Genomic DNA, 21426 nt, shown 5'->3' with positions numbered 1-21426 from the left:
TGGCCACATTTGCCATATTTTATGCTTGTGATACTGAATTAAGTGACATTTTCTTTACAAGAGAAGAGTAAAAAGTTGAAATTATTGCATCTACACAATTTAGAAACTATCCTTTACCAGAGACAGGAATCAAGAAATTCAGAGAATTTTAATGTTCTAGAGAAAATACATATATATACACTGCCAGTCAAAAGTTTGGACACACCCTCTCATTCCCTTGAGAAGATGAAGAATGAACTTACTCAACGTTAAAATAAAAAAAAATGATTAGGTGCATCTTATTCACACCAAAAACAATATAGAGTCTTAGAAATGGAGGATAAAGGTTTGTTTTTGCTGACGACAAATGTCACAGTAGAGCAAGAGTTTTACAATGATATGTAATACTAATTTTCAAATATCAAAAATGTCACATATTCACATAAAACCCAGTTCTAGTATTCAAAGACAAATTTGTATCTTTTATTTTTCTATGATGTAGAAAGTTTTCTATGATCTACTAAAAGTCAATTGTATAAAATAAGCTGTTATAGCTAAATTAAAGTCATTGCTCTTAGGGCTTAGAATTTGTACACATGTATATCAGAACAACCCAAGGGGATAAAAGAAATGAAGCTACTCTGCTCTTTTGGACAGCAAAGTAAAGCTCTTGTATTAAAACCAGTAGAGTTTAGCTTTATGAGGTCTAAAAATTCTTTTACAGGCTGACAAAATTAAGAAATTAATCTGCACATTCAGTTAATAACTGGGTTTGATCTCTGTGTGTGAGAAATAAGATGGACCTGACCTCCAAGGCAAGCCCAGACTAACTAATGACGGTCAGAGCTAAGCTAATATTTCATCATCAGCTAGCCAGTGTTGGAATGATCTTGATGCTATTAGCAGACTAATGGCTAAATACTCCGGCGCTGCTTAAGAGGAGCCAGCCACTGACACACTTAGCATCCGTTGGCTCGTTTAGTGTGAACATAAATGAGCATGTGAAATGGAGACATGAGAGAGATGGGCACACCAGTGACCCCTACATATACAGACACATATACAGACACAGACATATACACTTACAGCACCACACACACACACACACACACACACACACACACACAAGCACGGACATGGTGACCCCTACATGGTTGATGAGATGGGGGCTGATATGCGAGTCAGACGGAGCCACATTTGTAAAAAGAGATAGCCAATTACGGCAGCCCAGGCTGGGGGATAATAGCCTGCCTGTCAGGGTCTGTGTGCAGTATATGCAAGTGCATGTATGTGTATGTGCCTGTGCCTGAGCACGTAGTACCCAAGAGTGAATATCGGGTTCCTATTCTCATCTATTTGCCCTATATCTCCATTGCTTAGATATTAATTTCAGAGCAGTGCTGCAGCACAGGGCCCAGGTCGTTAGAGTGATTCATCTGGGCTTCATCCAAAACGGGCATGAAAAAGACAGAAAGAGTAGGCCATGTCTACCAAAATGGGAGGCATATTTCCATAAGATTTCAGCACCATGGAATAATGGGGAGGTTTTTATCCATAATATTCTCTATCCCTACTCTATATTACAAATGATGTGCGATACTGGGTGAAGCAGAACATAGAGGATAAAGCGACTGGTGAAATATAAGGAACATATTCCAGAGCATGATCGCAGAATAGAAACCATATTAGTGATGGTATATTATCACCTAGAGCTGCAATGATTAGTCGATTACTTGGTGGATTAATCGTCAACTATTTTGATAATCAATTAATTGGTTTGAGTCGTTTTTTTAAAGAAAAAATACTAAAATTCTCTTGTTTCAGCTTCTTAAATGTGAATATTTTCTGGTTTCTTTAGTCCTGTATGACAGAAAACAGAATATTTTTAGGTTATGGACTGGTGGTCGGGATAAAACAAGACACTTGAAGTTGGCTTTTGGAAACAGAGATCAACATTTTTCACCATTTACTGACATTTTATACGACTAATCAATTAATCGAGACAATAATCAGCAGATGAATCGATATTTAAAATAACTGTTAGTTGCAGCCCTATTATAGTATATGACATTTCAAACTTCTCAACAATGTAAATCCTGCATTACTGTATGTGCCAAGCCATGGACCTCTGTCACAGAGACATAGAGACAGACATTCGTTTGAAAGCTCAAACATCAGTGCTTGTCCTGTACTTTCCACAGACACATGATCTCCTCAAGGACTCGGCCCTGTCAGCCACAGTGGCCAGCCATCTGAAACAGACGCATGATAGACTATCAGAGGAAGGGAAACTGTTCAAGGGAATTGTGTGGATTTAGTGGTCTAGTGCTGACACATGGCTTTGAGCATGGTAGAAAAGCACTTTAACTCTTCAGTGCTTTTATCGCGTGTACACACACCATAAAACATGGGTCTATGTCGTGGCATGGCTCACACATACAGTAATGCACACACAGACAATGCATATGGAGAATGCTCGCTCAGAAAAAAAACTAAATATTTTCATGTTGTGGCGAGATGTGTCTGATTTTCTTTTAACAAAAGCATTTTTGGAAGTGTCCCCTGCTGTGGCCTCATATCTACAGAAGGAAATTAATGAAAAGAAGTTGACAACAGCCTGGAAAGATTGTCCAAATACGCTTGTAAAACTGCTGGGTGTAATTTTGAGTCACTGAACAAACTGTTTAAAGTTCATATCACGGGCGACATAGCTCGGCCACTTCAGTAGCTTTACACTTCCCTGAATGTCTGCAGAGAGGTTCAAGCAGTCATTTGTTCCAAGTGTGATGAGACAGGATTGAACATAATGGAGTTTTACCTGACCTATTCTCAAAGTGTGTCCGCTCCTTTTTTCTCTGTGAGCAGCCCGATTCTGCTTTGTTATCTGCATTTGTGGTTTTTCCAGCTGTAAACACATTTCCAATGGTGGCACACAAAGTCAGAGATTCATGCATGCTCCAATAGCAGACTCATACAGACTAGTGTATTCATAAATGCATTGTCCCTGCAGTTGCCATCTTATCATTTCCATAAAATCAAATCAACAAGAAGGTAAAAAATGAAAACCCCGCAGAATTGAAACACACCACAACAAAACTGTTGTGGCACTGCTTTTTATAGGATTATTTGATTGAATTTAAAGCAGTTCTCTATAAAAATTGATTAACTGGAAATAAATTATTTTTCAAGGACTGGCAGCATACAAGCACATGAATTTTAAATCTATTCTGAAGCCGTTTGCTCATGTTGTTCATATTTATTTGTATTGTGACACTGGAGAAAAATGGAACTGTGGCGACGATATGGTGGATTATAAAAGTTTTGAGGAGTTTATTTTTCATCAGCAAGCCTCTCCTTATGTGTTTATATACATAATTCATAAGCATTTAAAGAAATCCCAGATTGGGGCTTTAATGCTGAAAACAAACAATGAAGTTAGAGCGTATCCTATGCCATATTCCCCTCTCTCCTATTCATCTCCGTAATAGAGATGCAAGCTCCGTAATGCTCACTGGGAGCCAAGCATGAGATTGAGGATTTCTCACACACCATGCATTATTCATAGTCCAGAGCAACAGAGTGTGTAAGATGAGAATTACACAGCATGAAGAGAACAGGGGAGAGGGGACTGAGGGGAGAAGAGGGGGAGAGGGGAAAGGAAGGAGAGGGGAGCAAAGGTGAGAGACAGTGTGGAAGAGAAAGAGATAAAGGAGAGAAAAGAGAGCGAGATGGTGGACACTGTCAGATCTCCATTTCCTATCCCTTTCAGGTTAACCCCCGGATTGTTCTTCGAGTTTGTGAACAGTGGGGTAGAGGAAATGAATATGGAACCGGGAGCCTGGATAGCTCGACCACATTGGCTCACAATTTGCATTTGTTAAATGTGCGTCTTGTGAGTCGGTTTGTATTCCGAGCACAAACTGAATAGTGAACAGGAAATTTCAGGGTTCTGTTACGATTCGTGTCCGGCCTTCGTTCCTCATAATGAAAAACAGTGGGAAGTGAGTCAGGGTTGGAATTGATTTGTTTAACAATGGAAATGAAACAAAGTAGGAGGCATGGACCAAAATAGGAGGCATGCTATCTTAAATGAAAACACAGGACCAAGAAATTGCAAGATAGTAGCAGATACAATTTGACAAATGACTTGTACAGAATGATATAGAGCATTTTTCATCAGAATAATTGGTAGATGGATAAAAAATGATTTCATGTCCATTACGGTGCAAAAATATTCCTGTGCTGACACACATGAGCCTGGCCAATAGAGTCTTGGTGCATTTAATTTACATCTCAAAAAAAGTTCTTGAAAAAGAGCTGACACAATTGTACAATGTTCCACCATTTTCTGATTGTAATTATTAAATCAAAGCAGAATATTTAATATGGAATGGTAGCAATAAAATTTTAGTTATTCCTCTGATGACCCCATTTGCTTGGTCTGAAAGCCTTTCGCAGAAGAAGACTTATGTTATTAGTTTGCCAAGTTAATGGAATATTACATTATATATTTTTTCTTTCCAACTTAAATACGTACGTGAATATGCGCATGTGTGTGTGTGCGCCTGTGTGTGCGCATGTCTCCTCAGACTCAGCCTTAATGACAGGAATGTGATGGTTACTGGCTTTTTAACTTCCCAGTGATGAAAAGCCAGTATTAATTTAGGCTACAGATTTCATTTGTTCCGAACAGGAAAAACAATATAAATCACTTTTAGAGTGATTAGAGAGAGGGTTGGATTAATCCAGGCCTGATTAGGGCATTATGCTGGCTTGTTATGGACACACAGGGTGACTGACGGTAATTACTGTCTGTAATAGGAGAGCACACACTCAGTCAAGGCATGAGCCACGGCAGTGTGTGTGAATTTATGTGTGTGTGTGTGTGTGTGCGGTTATGTACTGTATGTGTATGCATAGTTTGACTGAATCTAGGGTTGATAATGTTTGCTTTTCACCAATTACATGTTGAAATATGTAGACTGTGTGCAATCAGGGTAAGAGCCGAGAGCCAGCCTTGTGTGAGACACAGGCAGAGGTATCGGGTGGGATATACAAAGGGAGAGGTGAAAGAGTCATGGCTTTGTTTATGATTATTGATATCCTTAGACAAACATATTCACCCGGATAATAAAAACAGATGGCAGCAGGTAAGGCAAATATTACTCTGTGGAAAATTAGAGAGGTGCTAAATCAGCAAATCGAATCTTGTGTGCACGAAGTAGACATACGCACATGCACACACACCTGAGTTTAATCCACACACACACAATGTCGACAACTTCTAAATCGCATTTCAACCTCTACAAAAAATGTCGACACTTAAATTAAGGGATATCCTGATTACTCTTGTTCTCCTATTACGTCCATTCAAAAATAAGAGTCAAATATAACTTAAAGAGTAACCAATTTTATGCCATATGTTTTAACAGCACCAGAAAGCATAGAACAGAATCAGCAAAGACTCCATATGCCATTATTGTCTTTATTATGGCAAATTTCCTGCAGGTGTGAAGCTAAATATCTTTTACAGTTTGGAAGCAGACATAAGGCGCGCAATGAGATGTGTCCCATTAAAGGCATGGAAAATAAGTATGCATATTTAGCAGAACGCTGCACATCTCATCTCTCCTCCAACTGCACTCTCCCTCCTCCCAGAGCACTCTGTCTCTCTCCTCCATTCTCCTTTTCTCCCCCTCTCCTCTCCCCTTTCTTTCTTTATGGTGGCAATTGTTCCTTTTCATCACATCATTGGTTGAAAGAGAACTTTAACACACCGTTGGCTCAGCAAGAGCTCCACATGATTTGATTGGCTGAGGGCACCCCCCCATCGGTCCCTTTGGGCTGTAAAACAACAATCTAGAAGCTTATTTTATGAGTGCACGCCTCTGCTCTTTGCATGTTTATATCAAACATTTGGAACAAATGGCATCCATTGGCTGGAACAACACAGATAAATCTAGTCAATTCACAGGCAAGGAGAGCAGCACAGGCCACTGAGAAAGTGGCCCACTTGATGGTTGACAAGAGGAGCGCTTGCATTATTCAATTAATACTTGAAAGGGGTACATTTTATGCAGCGTTTACTAAAGCATCCAGTAGTCAATGTACGCATGGCACACACAAATACACAAACACACACATACTCCCACACAAACACAGGGACTTGTGTTTGCATCCTGGGAAAAGACTGGACTCCCCTTCCATTTTGCCAAATCAAATATACAGTGAGAGCAAGCTAAAAGGCACTTTCAATCAGCCGCTCTGGGTCTGTCTGTCAATCTGGGAACAACAACAATCTAGCCTACTTGGAGTGGTCTAGTCAACATCCATTCCCCAATAAATTCAATCAGTGATGCTTTGTGTGTTTGTGTCTCTATGTGTGTGTGTGTTGTGCGTGTCTAAGTGCAAGTGTTTATGAGAGAGGCATAGAGAAAGACAGAGACTCTTTCTGACAGGTTTGTTTTAGAACAACAAAAAATCATTTTAAAGTGACACCTGCGTATAGAGAGGATGTTGAATATTCAAGGAAAAAGATATAGAGCCATCCAAGTTGGGAAAATACACAAGTGAATAAATTTTACTTTGAGCACAATGCTATACCTCATTCGGAGTGACAATACGAATCTCTAGTTCACCAAATAATCTTAGAAAGCCAAGCAGCAGAGTTAACAGGCCTCTGAGCTAATGACATTGATGTGGAGGGCTGCACGGTGGAGTGATTGTCTGACTGTTTGAGACCCAAAAGCAGCACTAGCAGGCTCATCATGGACCCACACTCTCATTATTTGGCCACAAATGGAAATGCAAATCGCTCGCTTTGCTGCGGACGCCTCAAATTTATTAAACTAAAAGGTTTAATTTCCATTTTTCTCTGCATCAGCTTTATTTATAAATGTCGTGCCCTATGAAGACCCTGTTATTTTCTCCCTCTCCTGCAGGCTCTTAACAAATCTGCTCATTAATATGGAAATGGAGAATCAATCGCTTTTCCGGCGACGGAGGGCTGTTTCCCTCCGCGGTGTGTAATGTGCTCTGACTGGTCATCAGCACAAACAAATTCACATGCATACATATACCATCTACTGTATATATCTGTATCTCCATCTACACACTCAGAAGAATAGTGCATTCTATATAGTAGCCTATTTTACTATATGGTCGTAACATCACTTAAATACTGAATTTGCCCACCCATTCAGACGACTATCAGACTATTGCTAGAATGGCACCAGATGTTGCAGCATTAATAACCCATAATATCAAGTCCTGCTTATCCAACCTTTCAGAGCCCTAAAATAACACTCATAGACCTTAATGAGATCTAATTATGCACAAGGTTCTTATTGAGGGCAGTATGATGATAATTGCATCTGCAGCTTTTAACACTTGGTCGTCAAGTTGGCCAATGAATTGCTTCTCTCTCCCTCTCTGTCTGTCTGTCTCGCTCTCTTTTCTCTCTCTGTCTTTCTACAGTCAAAAATGGGGAGTGAACTATCACACCTATCCACTCTGGTCCGCGACCTAATGAACATTTCTAAATGGCCATGACCAGCTGGTTAAGAGACTAATGTAGCAGCTATTAGCCAAAGCGGTTGTTTCCACACAGACTCATCTGTGGAAAGCAGCATAAGAGAGGCAGGAGAGAGCGGGACAAGGACAGACAGGTCCCCCCGTTTTCACACCGTTTCTCTCCAAACACACATGTACAGTACATACACACACCCACACACATTGCACAGCTTGGCACAGCATGTTTACCTTTCACATTCTGCAGCAAACAAACCATGTGACGTATTCTCAACCCACAGTGCATTAGTGCTTATTAGGGCTTCAAGGTGTGTGAGTGCATGTGTGTGTGAGTGTCTTATTAGGAAAATTCAGTTTCACTCAAGGTCTCAGCACTGCGGTTGCAGACCACTGGCCATTGATTATTCATAGTCTCTGTGATTGGGTCCATTAATACAAGATTAGGGAAGGAACCGATGCTCATTTTGTGTGAGTATGTGTGTGTGTGTGTGTGTGTGTTTGTGGGCCTGTGTGCATGTGTTTGTGGACAGGAGTTGAATTGTAATGAACCCACAGTTTGTGTTTATCTAAGGTTTATCAATGTGGCACAGTATATAGGTTCAGTACATAAGGCAGAAGGAACAGATCATCAGGGTATGATGTTTGCTTATTGACAGAAGCGAATAACTTTAACTTAAATGTATTGGATGTCACTATAAAATCAAAGCAGCATGGTGCCTTTGTTCAAATATGAGCAATAGGATTCAAACAATAAAATGGGAATATCTTAAGCTCCATCATTTACCACATACTGTAAGATTTCCACCTAATAGCATTTGTTCTTCAATTGAAACTTAATCTGGGTAAATGGTGCTTAAATGTTTAAATCACATTTACAGGCTGTCAACTGATCTGATGTTCTTCACATGGTCACCCTTCGTTTGAATGAAAATAAATTGATGGCAAATGAGAAAGGATTCTGTAAAAGCGACAGATTGGAGGCGACCTATTGGATCGTAGCTCCACCAAGTGGGCATTTTTGGCAACTAACATAAACTCAAAGCCAATGTGGAAAAGCACACACACCACAGGGGCTCTCAGGAGGTCTGATACACCTTATAGGGACGAGTGAGATAAAATGATTTCCAGTAAATTGACTGGGATTGCTGCTGAGAAAGTTACATATCGTGAAATAAGCAGTTTGTGTGAGGCTCTCAAGCTCTTTCTCACAGGCAGCAGAGAAGCAGCAGACATTTCCATATATCATCATCCTCATCATCATTAACATCATTATCATCATTAACATCATCATCATAATAATCATCAAGTTGAGGAGATTACTGTGGTATTTGACCTACAGGAGCTCAAACACTGTGTATTGTGCATACAGTACATGTAGACAAACACAAGAATGATCACAAAATCAGACTTAAGCAAATAATTTGAGATTCTTCTCTCTCTTTATTTTAATCAAGCTCAGAGCCCAAGCAGGTCTGAGGCAAACAAAGATGGAAATAGTAAGAGAAAGCTTCCTTGATTAAAAAAAATATAAAAATTCTAATTCACTGCACTACTATATATTGAGCACAGACATGCAGTAATGGAAGACACATTTATATCTTAATAGTAATACTTCAATGTGCAAATACTCAATTACAAGTATTAAACATGTTACTTAAAGGTGCAATATACAACATTCAGCCCCACTAGATGTCAGCAAACAACTATTTGCTATGTAAAGACAAAGTGAAGTAATGGTGTCCTGAACAGAGAATGAAGTCACACTCCGACTGTGTGTGTGTTGTTATCCGAGCTTCTCTGTTCTTCGTTTCGGAGGCTGGTCCAGCCGTGCATGTTAGTGCATGTGAGCGTGCATGTTAGTGCATGTGAGCACCTCCCTGTCCTCACGTCCATCTTCTACATGGAGGCCGGGGCACAAAGTTTCTCATATTACAGCTAAACAGTACACTAAAATATGTTTCTGAAAACATTTGAGAGAAATAGGCAATGCAGTAACAAAATCTTGATCCATTTTTTTATCAGCATTGCCTAGTTTAACGGTTTGATCTGAGTTTTGGAATATGGAACACTAATGTGAAGCTACAAAATTATATTAAAACCTAAAAAAAACAAAAGATAATGGACCTGGCCATGGTATTGGTTGGTGTCAACAAATCCACCCCTTTTTGATGTAGGGGCTGTGTTGGGTGAACATATGCCTATGTTGTGGTCATGTGGACTCTTGATAGTGGGTAAATTTGGGCTACGTACCTATCACGTGTCTTATATACAACTGTGATTTAGTATTTGAGACAGTCCATTTGTGTGAGGTGGATCAATTTGTGCAGGTAATTCTGAACTCTGGTGGCTGAGGAGAGCAAAGAATGGCGTCCAGAAACATTTTGAACTGTGGTCGTACACTTGCAGAATGTATCTGTTCTTATATATGTCAATGGTTCAAGTGTGCTCCTAACTAAGGTTAAATTAAAGGCGCTCTGCTCCCTGCTCAACTCCAACTCCGCTCCACTCACATGCTCTGATGGATGTATTACAACAGCTGGATAGGGCTTTAGTCAATTTTTCCCAGTGGTCACTCACAGTATTACAGATAAAAAAATCCCCCTGCAGCCCAAAAAGCATATTCCCCATAGACCACTACTGGAAAATAGAAGTCTGTAAAACTGTTGACAGGACACCTCAAACTGCAAACAAGGTCAATTATGACTCTTTCTATTATGAATTTTTCATCCATGGAGGTTTTATAATTGTAAAACTTTCCTCGAGCCGAGAAAGGGATTTAAAAATCTGTGACGTCATCACAATGTAAAGTGGGCCAAGCAGGAACTCACAGGTGGGGCCAGCGGGAGAAAAACTACTGCACATATTCAATGGGCCCTACAATGTGGAAGCAAACTCAGAAGCTAGAAACCTTTTTTAGCATATGCACCAGCCAAGCAGTTCTTATTGGACTGAATGGATGCCATTTTTGTTCCGGTATCCAGCTTTTATAATACATCGATGGCTCTGATAGCCACTGTAAACAACATCCTCTACTGGTTCTCATTCCTATCCAGAAGGTGAACAACAGCCCATATGTGTGTTTTCATCCAGTCTCAATTTTATTGAATTATAGAATTTCTTTCTAAACACAAATGTGGTGTTTTAAACAGGAAAACAGGAAATCAACAGTCTGTTCATGAAAGGACAAAAGTTAAATTAGATTCTTTTTTTAACTCAATAGTCACAATGTAAGATATAATTCACATCACCATTACTTTAAAAAATATATCCCTTGGATGCATTAAAACTGTCGCCATTAATCAGAAAAGATCTTAACAAGTTTATATCAAAATCAATGGCTTGCAGAACACCAAATTCTTTTTTTTTTCCCCAAAAAAATCTACTCAAAAATCCAACAGGTTGCCATTTGTGCTCTAATACTGCTATCTAGTGGGCACTTAGGCAAACACACCACATTAAATGAATATGTCGAGCTTGATACTGTATACAAGCTACATTTTCTTCTCAGTAGGTCACCAGATGCCTACAAAAAATGCAAATGTTAATAGTGCCACCGTAGATCACTATTATTTCTTAAGCCCAATTCAGTCAATATTATTTCTTAACTTCAATTCATACAAGGTAGGTTGAGTGGGAAATTGTTTTCTCTCTTGCACTGATGTCTGTAGTGTTTCCCCTTAGAAACTGATGAAGTGGTTGCACCCAGTTTTAAACGCCTTAAAGCGTTCAAAATTGACGTGTTAACATGGTATTTTCTGTCGTCTTAGGACGTACAAATTTGACATATGAATGTGAACTAGACGTTTTGGTCCAATCTGCATCCTTACCGGTGTGTTCAGATGTTACTGTACCTGTCCACGCGTCATGCGGTGCTGAAACAGTGACGTAGAAGGAGTCAGGGTGCCGCCGCTCATCACGCATCCTCTCCTCTCCTGCCATTTTTTTGTGCTACTGTGCTAACTTGCTAAGCAAGGGGTCTCCATCAGCAGGAGGCGGAAACGACTGCAGGCAGCAGAGAAAGGCAGTTAAATCAAGGGACTGACCTTTCCCTGGAGAACCGGGGAGCTCTTCCACACAGGAAACCGTCATCTGAAAGGCTGTAAAATGTCCGATTTTGACAGCAACCCGTTCGCAGACCCGGACTTCAGCAACCCCTTTCAGGTAGCTAACTTAGCTAGCTAGCTGGCTGGCTAATGTAAGCTTGAAAGCCCAATGAGGCCAGTCTTATTTTAGCATCCTTGCTAACTGACAGCTAGCCAGAGGTTTTCCTTGGTAAACGGCTAGGTAGCAGAGCGAGGTAATTATCATTGACTGTATTTATCTTATCTCTCCCACATTATATGGCTGTTCACCTTGTAAAGGAAGCTATCACAGATAATGTAGCACGTTGTTGCTGAGGACGTTTGTTTTTAACGGTTGCCAACTACGAACAAAGACACATGATGTTAGCCGGCTAGCTTTGCCCACCGTCAGTAAACATTTGTTGGCATCAGTTAGGTACATTGTGTGCTTAAATTGTTTCCGAATTAAGTTGGAATCCAAAATTGGAGTTGTAAATGTACTCATGCAGTTGTATATTATCTCAGCAGCAGCCTATTATTAACATTACTTCCCTTTGGATATATCTAATATAGTATGAGCTATGTACACATATCCTATTAGAAACCTTATATACCATTGCATATATCTACTACATTATGAGCAATGTACACATATCCTATTAGAAACCTTCCTTACCTTTACATATATCTAATACATTGTGAGCAATGTACATATATCTTAATATAAACCTTACTTACCGTTACATATATCTAATACAGTATGAGCAATGTACACATACTACCTTTGCATATATTCAATACATTGTTAGCAATGTAAACATATTCTATTATAAACCTTACTTACCTTTGCATATATCTCGTTGTGGGATTTTTCCTCTCAATAACAGATGAATTCACATTAGAGTTTTATTGCAGTAAACAAACAGAGTTCACATTTTGCAAATGTGGATTTTCCAGTTTACTAGGCTAAAAGAGATACTGTATGATGTTCAGGTTGGTATTTGTACATACAGCCGTGTGCGTCATAAACATCCCATGTTTGTCACCAGAACATGTATTTTCTAATTAATTTACCGTATCTCTAGGGAGTTTCTTTAAGAGTTGAAGGCTGAATCCCTCTCTGCCTTTCCTCCCTGGGGAGTTTGCTTCTCTGTCTCTGTCTAATGAAAAGTAAAAGTTGAAGACCGAATCCCACAGTTTTGCTTTTGATTTGTGATTTGAATATTTGTTGAAAACACTTTCACAAAGGAAGCAGAGAGCACAAAGTCTAACAATGTGCTCTCGGCAGTATAACATAATCATAATTCTGTAACATAAGAGTATAAGCTTCCGTTTTACTACTACAGCATGAGCCATGTACACATATATGTCGCCGACAACACCTACACTAATATCATAATACAAGCTGTGTGTTTGTATTACAGTTGTCAGCCCCATATTATGCATTGTGCACAGTTGTATTTCCTGGTGTAAACCATCCTGTCTCTTACCATAGACCAAGGGCTGCCAGTAGAGAGCCAACAGTCTGCAGGTTTTCATTTCAAACAGATCCCTCATGAGGTGATTTCAGTATTGGGTACCTCCACTCTACTTGAAGGTGTGGCAATCAGTGGTCTTTGGTTAGTATGAAAGCCTGCAGACAGATGGCTCTTTATGGCACATGGTGGGCCACCTTAGACTGTCCTGTCAAGTAAGCAAGCAAGCATGTTATGAGTGGCTGTTTCCAGTTCCTTATGCACCTGGTCCCATTCACAAGATCAAGAAAGTCCACTACAAATTCAGTATTGTAACATTAAGATATCTATTGTGCTGCATTTACATCCTGTTTTCTGATGTCCAACCCAACTATGATAACTTGTCAGCATGTGTTAGTTTAAACCCATTGAATGTTTGGTCAGCTGTGGTTTTGCATACAAGCTATAGATTAAATGGCATCGGCAAAAATCAAAGCTTTTGATTTTGTGGTTGTAGTTTTCACCCCTAAAATCCTGTATGGTCCTTTCCACCCTGTAGGATCCTTCGGTGACGCAGGTGACCCAGTCTGCCCCTCCTGGTGGTCTGGAGGAATATAACCCCTTCACAGACGCCAGAACGGTCAGCTTAACTAACATCGCTATTGATTATTGTGTGTGTGTTTTTGTGTGTTTGTGTGTTTGTGTGGTCGTGTGTGTGTGTGTGTGTGTGTGTGTGTGTGTGTGTGTGCTTCTGAGTCAGTGACCTCATTTTATCCACTACCCTCTTTCTCTCCTCCACCTCTCAGTCACAGAGGATTTCACTGACAAAATATGTCTGTGGCCTAATTACAGTTTTGATTCACGGTCTGTCTTGTGATTGCACAAATATTAACACAGAGAATCTATGCTGGCTTACAGGCAGCCCCTGGAAATGCCCCAAAAACTACTCCTACTGCACCTCCCCAGAACACACAACCTGCCATCATGAAGCCCACAGAAGAACCACCGGCTTACTCACAGCAACAGACTCAGGTATTACATTACAAAAACATGTTTTTTTGACTGTACATTCAATCAGATGTAGTTTTCTTTTGACTTTCATTTGTCCAGGCTAGACTGACAACATATTCTCTCAACATTGTGTTTCACAACACTTTGTTTTTTCTTGTTTTTTTCTTTTCTTCTTTTCTTTGCTTCTGGTTCACCTTTCCTCTTGTCCTTCATATACTTATCTGTACTCTGATGGCCCAACAGCGGCGTAATGAGGTACTGTCTATGTGTTGAATAGTGTGAATTCATTTAATGCCCTTTTCCCACCTGTAGCTTTCTACTCACAGTGCCATTTCAGAGCTGGTTTAGTACTAACTGAAGCAGACAAGTGACTGAACAGAAGTAGCTGATGCTTTTGTATTTGTAACCTGCCTGTTTCCTGTTCTAAAATAACACACCTAAGCTTACCTGAGTGGAAAAAATCATCATTATTTGCCATGTTAGACATCATAACTCCTGTCAGATGTTTGGGAATTAATAAGATCATCTCTGTGTGAATGTTAGGACCAGGCACGTGCTCAGGCTGAGTTGTTGAGAAGGCAAGAGGAGTTGGAGAAGAAAGCAGCAGAGCTTGACCGTCGGGAGAGAGAGTTACAGTCTCACGGAGCTGCAGGAGGTCAGTCAGTCAGTCAGTCCGTCCATCAGTCATTCACTCTTTTCACCCACATCCCCCCTTTGATCTCAGAGAGAATTGGTTGACTGGTCGTTCATATTCAAAGCAACACTCAATGATGTTCATGAGACTCATGAGAAAGTTGATGTGTTACCATGACAGCCACCGGTTCTGGAAGTTTTTTTCGCCATGCTGTGTTCCCATTTCAATTTTTTTTTTAAACAATATCCTCAATTTTTATTAACATAGAAACACCAGCTTCAATTATTTCAACTTTGTTTCTGAGAAATCATGTCTTGTCCATGGTTTTGGCATGGCAGATGATTAAGAATACTACAATACCCATAGGCCTCAGCTGCCGTTGCTATGGAGAGGATGCCTGTCAGAGTCGCAAATCAGAGGGGTAATGAATTTAGAAGTCTTAGTTGTTGAAGAAACAAAACACGGCACCGTAGTTGATGAATTCACTCAAGATGACCCAGAAATTAAAACCAAATCGACTCACGCTGCTGTTCGAGGAGCAGCAGCGTGAGTCGACAGGAGAGTTTCATGCCAATCCAAGCCGTAGAAGTGCTCAAACTGTGAGTCAAATATTACATATACCAAAATAAAGTATGTAATGACTCTGAAGTATTTTATCTGTCCTTTTATATTCTATTTCATAATTTGCACTGTAACTGTAAGTAATACTCAAAACATTATAAAGAAATAGGTGCCAGTGAATTGAGTAATGGTTGTGTTTACTGGGTCAAGTCAAGTTTTATTTATATAGCTCAATATCACAAAGGACAAATTTGCCTCGGGGGACCTATATAACCTTTACTGCATGTAACATCCTCTATCCTGAGAGCGTTGATTCAAATAAAAATAAAAACCCTTTAACGAGGAAAAAAATGGAAGAAAGGTGAAGGGAAGGTACAGGGTGAATTCATGCGTTATTAAGTGTCTGTGTGACCATCCTCTAGAGTCAGTCAGCATGTCATGACACAAAAATAAGCTCCTAGTACACCCTTTTCACTGCAGACGTTTTGTCTTGTCAAAGCAGGAAAAGCACATTAATAACATTATCGATGGCTGCATTGTATTTAGGTGAGCCAGTTACAGGGTTCTGGCATTGTGCATGCTCACTCACTCAGATGGCTTACTGGGACAGTTAATGGAATGGAGCCATCGTTAATGTTATTATTTACACCTGTGGTTCTCCTGCTGTCAAAATTTCAGCTGTGAAAAGGGTCCATAGAGGAAGGGCGAGCTGTGCTCTTGAAAAGGAAAAAATATAATACAGAATATATAATACAGGAAAAAAAATCTTTGAGCACTATTCACTATAGCTTATATTATAACAAGGCATCTTGAATCTGGGAAGAACTTAGGTACAGAAAATAGTTACAGTATGTTAGATATTGTGAGTATCAGCTGTAAGATAAATATTGAGTATGTTGTATACTATACAAAGAGGTGTGTAATTAAAATATAAAACTATTTGGCTATTGGCATAAAATAAAAAGTCAATATTTTTTGTTCACTCACTCCCATACCTCATATATTTTATTATTTTAGGATACGGGTCTAGTTATACAGTTATACAAAAATGCTTAGACAGGGTTTTCAAAAGGTTTCATTCTTGCTCCTATTCTTCCACTCACAGTTGATGTTGTGTTTATCCTGCACGTGGCATAGACATCATCCAAACACTGCTGTCATTGTCCTCACAGGCCGCAAGAATAACTGGCCCCCACTGCCGGAAAAATTCCCCGTTGGGCCATGTTTCTACCACGACATTGCAGTGGACATTCCCATAGAGTTCCAGAAAACCGTCAAGATCATGTACAATCTTTGGATGTGTAAGTGGATTCCCCAAAGAACAGAGAAGCCACCTGCTCTGAAACATATCTTTATCACAAAAAATGACAACACACTTGTCTGCTCATCTATCACGAGGACATTAAAAACAGAGACGATATTATTAATTTTGCTGTCCCACTGTGTTTTTGTACTCAAGTGACAAAAGTTTTTCATTTTGTTCTTTTTTTTCCCACCAGTTCATGCAGGCACGCTGTTTGTGAACATGTTTGGCTGTCTGGCCTGGTTCTGTGTGGATGCCACCCGTGGTGTAGATTTTGGCCTGGCCATGTTATGGTTCCTGCTGTTTACCCCCTGTTCCTTCGTCTGCTGGTACAGACCGCTTTACGGGGCTTTCAGGTGAGCAGATACATGTGAATATAAATCAGCTTCTGCAGTAGTAAAAAGATGCAGATGCATGTCTCTGTGGACATCCACAATATGCTGATGAAGCTGTAAAGGCTGTAATTGCTGTATGAAACAAGACAAGGGGTAGGTAGTTGACTTTTAAGATTCTTGGGGGATTGCAGAAGCTTATTCTTGATCCTCGTCTCCTATTCTGACAGTAAACCTACTGAAAATCAAACCATTTCTGACCAAATCTGACCTCGTCCTTTAGGTTTGCATAACGTACCAGATAATTAGTTAATGTATGGGGAACAGAGTAGACTAGGACAGACTGAAGGAAGTGGAGTGGAATTAAAGGTGAAATGTTTGTGAAAGTTGAATAAATGATGTTTTATTATATTACTGGCCTCATATTGTTCTTTCTCACTACCTCATTCTCTTTCTCCACTACAGGAGTGACAGTTCATTCCGCTTCTTTGTCTTCTTCTTCGTCTATATCTGTCAGTTTGGAGTTCACGTGCTACAAAGTATTGGCATCACTGGCTGGGGGACATGGTGAGTATTGTTTGCACTTACTGTATTGGTCCGAATATAAGGCAGGGTTTTTTTTTCTGGAAATTCATGTGAAAAAGTGGGGTAGTCTTATATTCGGGGTTTCGACTTTTTCATGTAAATATACATTCACAACAACAGATGGCGCCAAAAATCTGTAACAATGAGCTCCTGACTGAGGCGAGCCCCAGGGGCCTGAAAGATGGAGAGACACAGTGATTGTCTCGAACAAACTGGCTCAAAAGTAGGCCAAGTTAACCCACAGCGGAGGAACAGTAACGTAACAAGAGTTGTCATCAACTCGACATCTTCACTGTCTCTCCTCTGCTGCGTTGAGCTCCGTGTGTGTGTGGAAGGGCAGCCCCGCCCATGGTGAAACAGAGGAGAGAAATTCTGCATGACCATAACTGACAGCAAAACGCAGTAGAGAGCCTCACACTGTGTAATTTAATCCAAGTTGTCAGTCTTTTTCCAAAAATGAGTCTTGAAAAAGGGGGGGGGTCGTCTTACAATCAGGGTCGTCTTATATTCAGGCCAATATGGTACTGATTCTGTACCTCTATGAATGTACTGGATTTCACTCACGTTGTCATTGTTCTGTTCTATTCAGTGGTTGGATCGCAGCTTTAACTGGTCTGAACACTAGTATCCCAGTGGGCATCATCATGTTACTCATCGCAGCTCTGTTCACTGCACTGTCTGTGGGCTCACTCATCATGTTTAAAAAGGTAACACACTCACAGACTTCTCCAACATGTCGGCACCAGTCGCTGTGTTTAATAGATTGTAACTGAATTGTGTAATACTGTGCCAAAGGTCTTGTGGTAGATCGCTTAACTCGATTTCAACTATTTTTTTACTTCTCTTTCTAGGTGCACGCACTGTATCGTACCACTGGTGCTAGTTTTGAAAAGGCTCAGCAGGAGTTTGCAACCGGGGTCATGTCTAACAAGACCGTTCAGACTGCAGCCGCCAACGCTGCAGCTAATGCTGCGTCCAATGCTGCCCGCGGGGCCTTCAAACCTCATCCATAAACTGACAGTCACATATATATATATACACACATGCTCACACATACAAACATATGCACACACAGTCAAAAGTTGGAGATGCACAACTCTGGACCTGCTGGTTCTTAGATCAAATTGATTCTATTTATGAAAGTCGCTATGCTAAGATTGCCCTGCACACTTTGCTAAAAAGGTGTAAAGAGTCAGAGACTAGATTTAACAGAATTACAGGCAGATAAAGTGACCATAGTTGTCCATCTTCACTTACAATCAAATATCATTAAAAAACTCTCCTACATCCACCCTGTCTGCTTTTCAGTCAGGTGACTGTCTGCTCACATCCCTCGAAACATCAACTAAGTGACTCAAGGTTTGTTCCCAGTGTGTGTGGGGATTTCATCTCACACTCTCTTTACACACTCCTTCGCTTTCCTTGTTCTGTCCCCTTGAGGTGATCCTAGGCCGGGCAGAGGTGGAAGTACTAGCATACCTTATTTTTGTCATGGTGATGATGACCTCCAAGCAGCTTTCCGCCTGGTAAATACAGGATAGAGTCATGAAAAGTGATAATCTGACCATGGTGTTTTGCACATATTTCTATTTTCTTGCTCACATACTGAAAGTACAGTGCATGTTTGAACGGGTGGGCCTGCGTGTGAATGTTTAATTCACTGTAAGAAAATTGTGGCTCTGGCTTGTTTGTTTTTTTTTGTTTGTTTTTTTTTAATAATCCAGTGCTTGGTCATTGAGACCTGAAAGGTAAATTGTACCTCGTCATATATCAGCGCTTCTATTCTGAGACAAATACCATTCTGATTATGGTAAAACCTGATTCATATAAATAGGAATATGTCTATATGTTCTTATTTAAGGGCCTTCCCGCAGCGCTCTAGAGACAACTGTCAGTTGAACAAATATTCCCACTCTGTGTGCTACTCTGATTGGGCAATGTGTGATGTGTCAATATTTCTGTGGCTTATTAAGATTTGACAGCATGGTAATGACGTGCATTTTTAGCACACTCAACAAGGTAGCTGTTTCTTTGGCAAAGTCATTCTGTCCACTATTAGCCTTTTCTCTGGCTACAGGGGTCGCCACTTCGGCGGGAATGCCTGCCTACGTAAATTCTCTCGGTTTCTGTGAGAAGTGAGCTGTAAAGTTATTGCATGTCCCGTCGGCTGTTTGACTGATTTGATGATGTACGGATCTATTTGTGAAGACGCACTGAACACCCAGGTCAGGTCACCGGTTCTCACCATAAACCTAAAAGAGGTCCAGTCATGTCCTGGTGCATTAAAAGGGGGGAAAACTTGAGAAATATTTGCATTTTTCTTCATGTATGTGTGACATTAACAGACTACTATGTGGCTCTATCTCAGTTGTTTTTGTAGCTCTTCACACTTGGTTAAAAACTAACGCTGCTATACATTTGAGAGCCGCTTGGTCGTGGCCTCCTGCTGTCATTTTTCCTTCTGAAAACACATATCTTACTGTCACCAAACGGAGCGAGAGGGAGAACTGAGAGATGTGACCTTGCCTTTTCTCACAGAGGATGACCTGGATTAACACACATACATAAAGTAGTGCAAACATTGATACTATGTTTATGTAAACTACACAGACTAATTGTCCGTTTGCATTTTTACAGACAAAAAAAGTCAGTCCATTGAATTTCTTCTTGTCAGTATTGGAGTATTGGCATCAGAACTTTCATAGCCAAAATGAACATTAAGCTAAGACAGGAGTGAAGCACATTTAGTGATATCACTCGTTACGTTAATTTATATACAATGATAATAGTGTTATTCAGCACAAAGTTGTACAGACTTGTCACTGAGTATATGGATGTGGGTCGCATTTGTGTCGTGCTTTAGCACTTCTCATAGTGGTGGTGAGTGTCTGAAGATGTGCGTGATAGATGACTGATGAGTGGTACCACTGTTATTACAAATGTGTGGGACTGGACATTATAGTGGAGGAAATACTCCTGTGAGTGTAACAAAGTTGAAGGTCAATAATTTGAAATAACGGGCCTACATCTTGGCAGTATTTTTTCTTGTTTGGAAACATTTTTTTTGTTTTAAATTCATTGCACATTTCTTGTTTTACATTGAACTTAGTGCAGAAAGCAAAATGTTTTTATTTATGGTGTAATTTAAGTTGTTTGAATCTCCGTTTTATTTGGTTTGATTTTACATAATGTATTATGTTTGTGTGGTTTTTGTAATGACATGATCATAGCATCAGCTAGATTAAAAAAAAAAAAAAAGTGTTCAATGTTAATGACTTTGCAACTTGACCCTGCAAGAGTTGTGCTTGTATGGATGAGGATCTATGAATGATTGTTATGACAGGAAAAAAAAAGTCTCCCTCAAGTGTTATTCTACTGTATGTCCTGAAAAGCTGTGAGAAATCTACCAAATGTCCATATAGATTTGTTTTTAAATCTTGGTCTGTGATGTGTTCCCTTGCCATGTTTTACTTATATTACACACACACTTTTTTTTTTTTTTTTTTTTTGCTGCGTACACCCACATGATTCCCATGTAGCTATAGTTTTAAACAGTTGTCATATGAAGCCAAGCCACAGTGGGTAATCTCTTGATGTATTTGGCAAGCTGGTCTGCAGTACAGAACGACGAGTTTTAAGTTTGCTGACACATAACTGTGTTTTTGACCTGTGACCATGTTATTTCACTGAATCAGAGAAGAAACTCATTTAAAAGGGACACTTGTACATTTTGTAAAGTTGAAAATTTGATCCCCATAATCAATCACATGTAAAAAGAAAATGTAATGCACTCTTGTCTGGCCTTTGTCGCATGTGAAATAGTTTGAGTTTTGTATATTTATGGTATTAACATGAAATAAAATTTGAAAGAAATATTTGTGAACTTATTTTCAGGAAACTATTAAGTAGTTACACAACTTGTATCTGAGCTTCTTATCTGTGTATATCAATGCAAAAAAAACTTCAAGTGAAGGCT

General features: G+C 39.8%; 1 protein-coding gene across 2 annotated transcripts; it reads left to right on the top strand.

The window, feature by feature from the left end:
• Window positions 1-11284: 11284 nt before the first annotated feature.
• LOC137199449 (secretory carrier-associated membrane protein 1-like) lies at window positions 11285-21323 on the top strand. 2 transcript variants are annotated; one of them, XM_067613765.1, is made up of 10 exons: window positions 11285-11670; window positions 13584-13664; window positions 13943-14056; window positions 14279-14290; window positions 14579-14690; window positions 16403-16531; window positions 16730-16889; window positions 17331-17432; window positions 18040-18157; window positions 18302-21323. In XM_067613765.1, the coding sequence occupies exons 1-10, from the start codon at window positions 11614-11616 to the stop codon at window positions 18461-18463; spliced, it is 1047 nt and encodes a 348-aa protein (XP_067469866.1). In that variant the 5' UTR covers window positions 11285-11613; the 3' UTR covers window positions 18464-21323. The 2 variants fall into 2 exon arrangements, with proteins under 2 accessions (XP_067469866.1, XP_067469875.1); XM_067613774.1 differs by lacking the exon at window positions 14279-14290 and having other exon boundaries at window positions 11308-11670.
• The last annotated feature ends 103 nt before the right edge of the window (window positions 21324-21426 follow it).

Source organism: Thunnus thynnus, chromosome 2 (assembly GCF_963924715.1).
Source record: "Thunnus thynnus chromosome 2, fThuThy2.1, whole genome shotgun sequence".
Classification (NCBI taxonomy): domain Eukaryota; kingdom Metazoa; phylum Chordata; class Actinopteri; order Scombriformes; family Scombridae; genus Thunnus; species Thunnus thynnus.
This window is presented reverse-complemented; position numbering and strand designations above follow the sequence as displayed.

Coding starts and splice junctions, on each gene's coding strand:
- LOC137199449 (XM_067613765.1), top strand. CDS start 11,614: ATGTCCGATTTTGACAGCAACCCGTTCGCAGACCCGGACTTCAGCAAC. Junction 11,671..13,583: donor ACTTCAGCAACCCCTTTCAG/GTAGCTAACTTA, acceptor TCCACCCTGTAG/GATCCTTCGGTGACGCAGGT. Junction 13,665..13,942: donor CCTTCACAGACGCCAGAACG/GTCAGCTTAACT, acceptor GCTGGCTTACAG/GCAGCCCCTGGAAATGCCCC.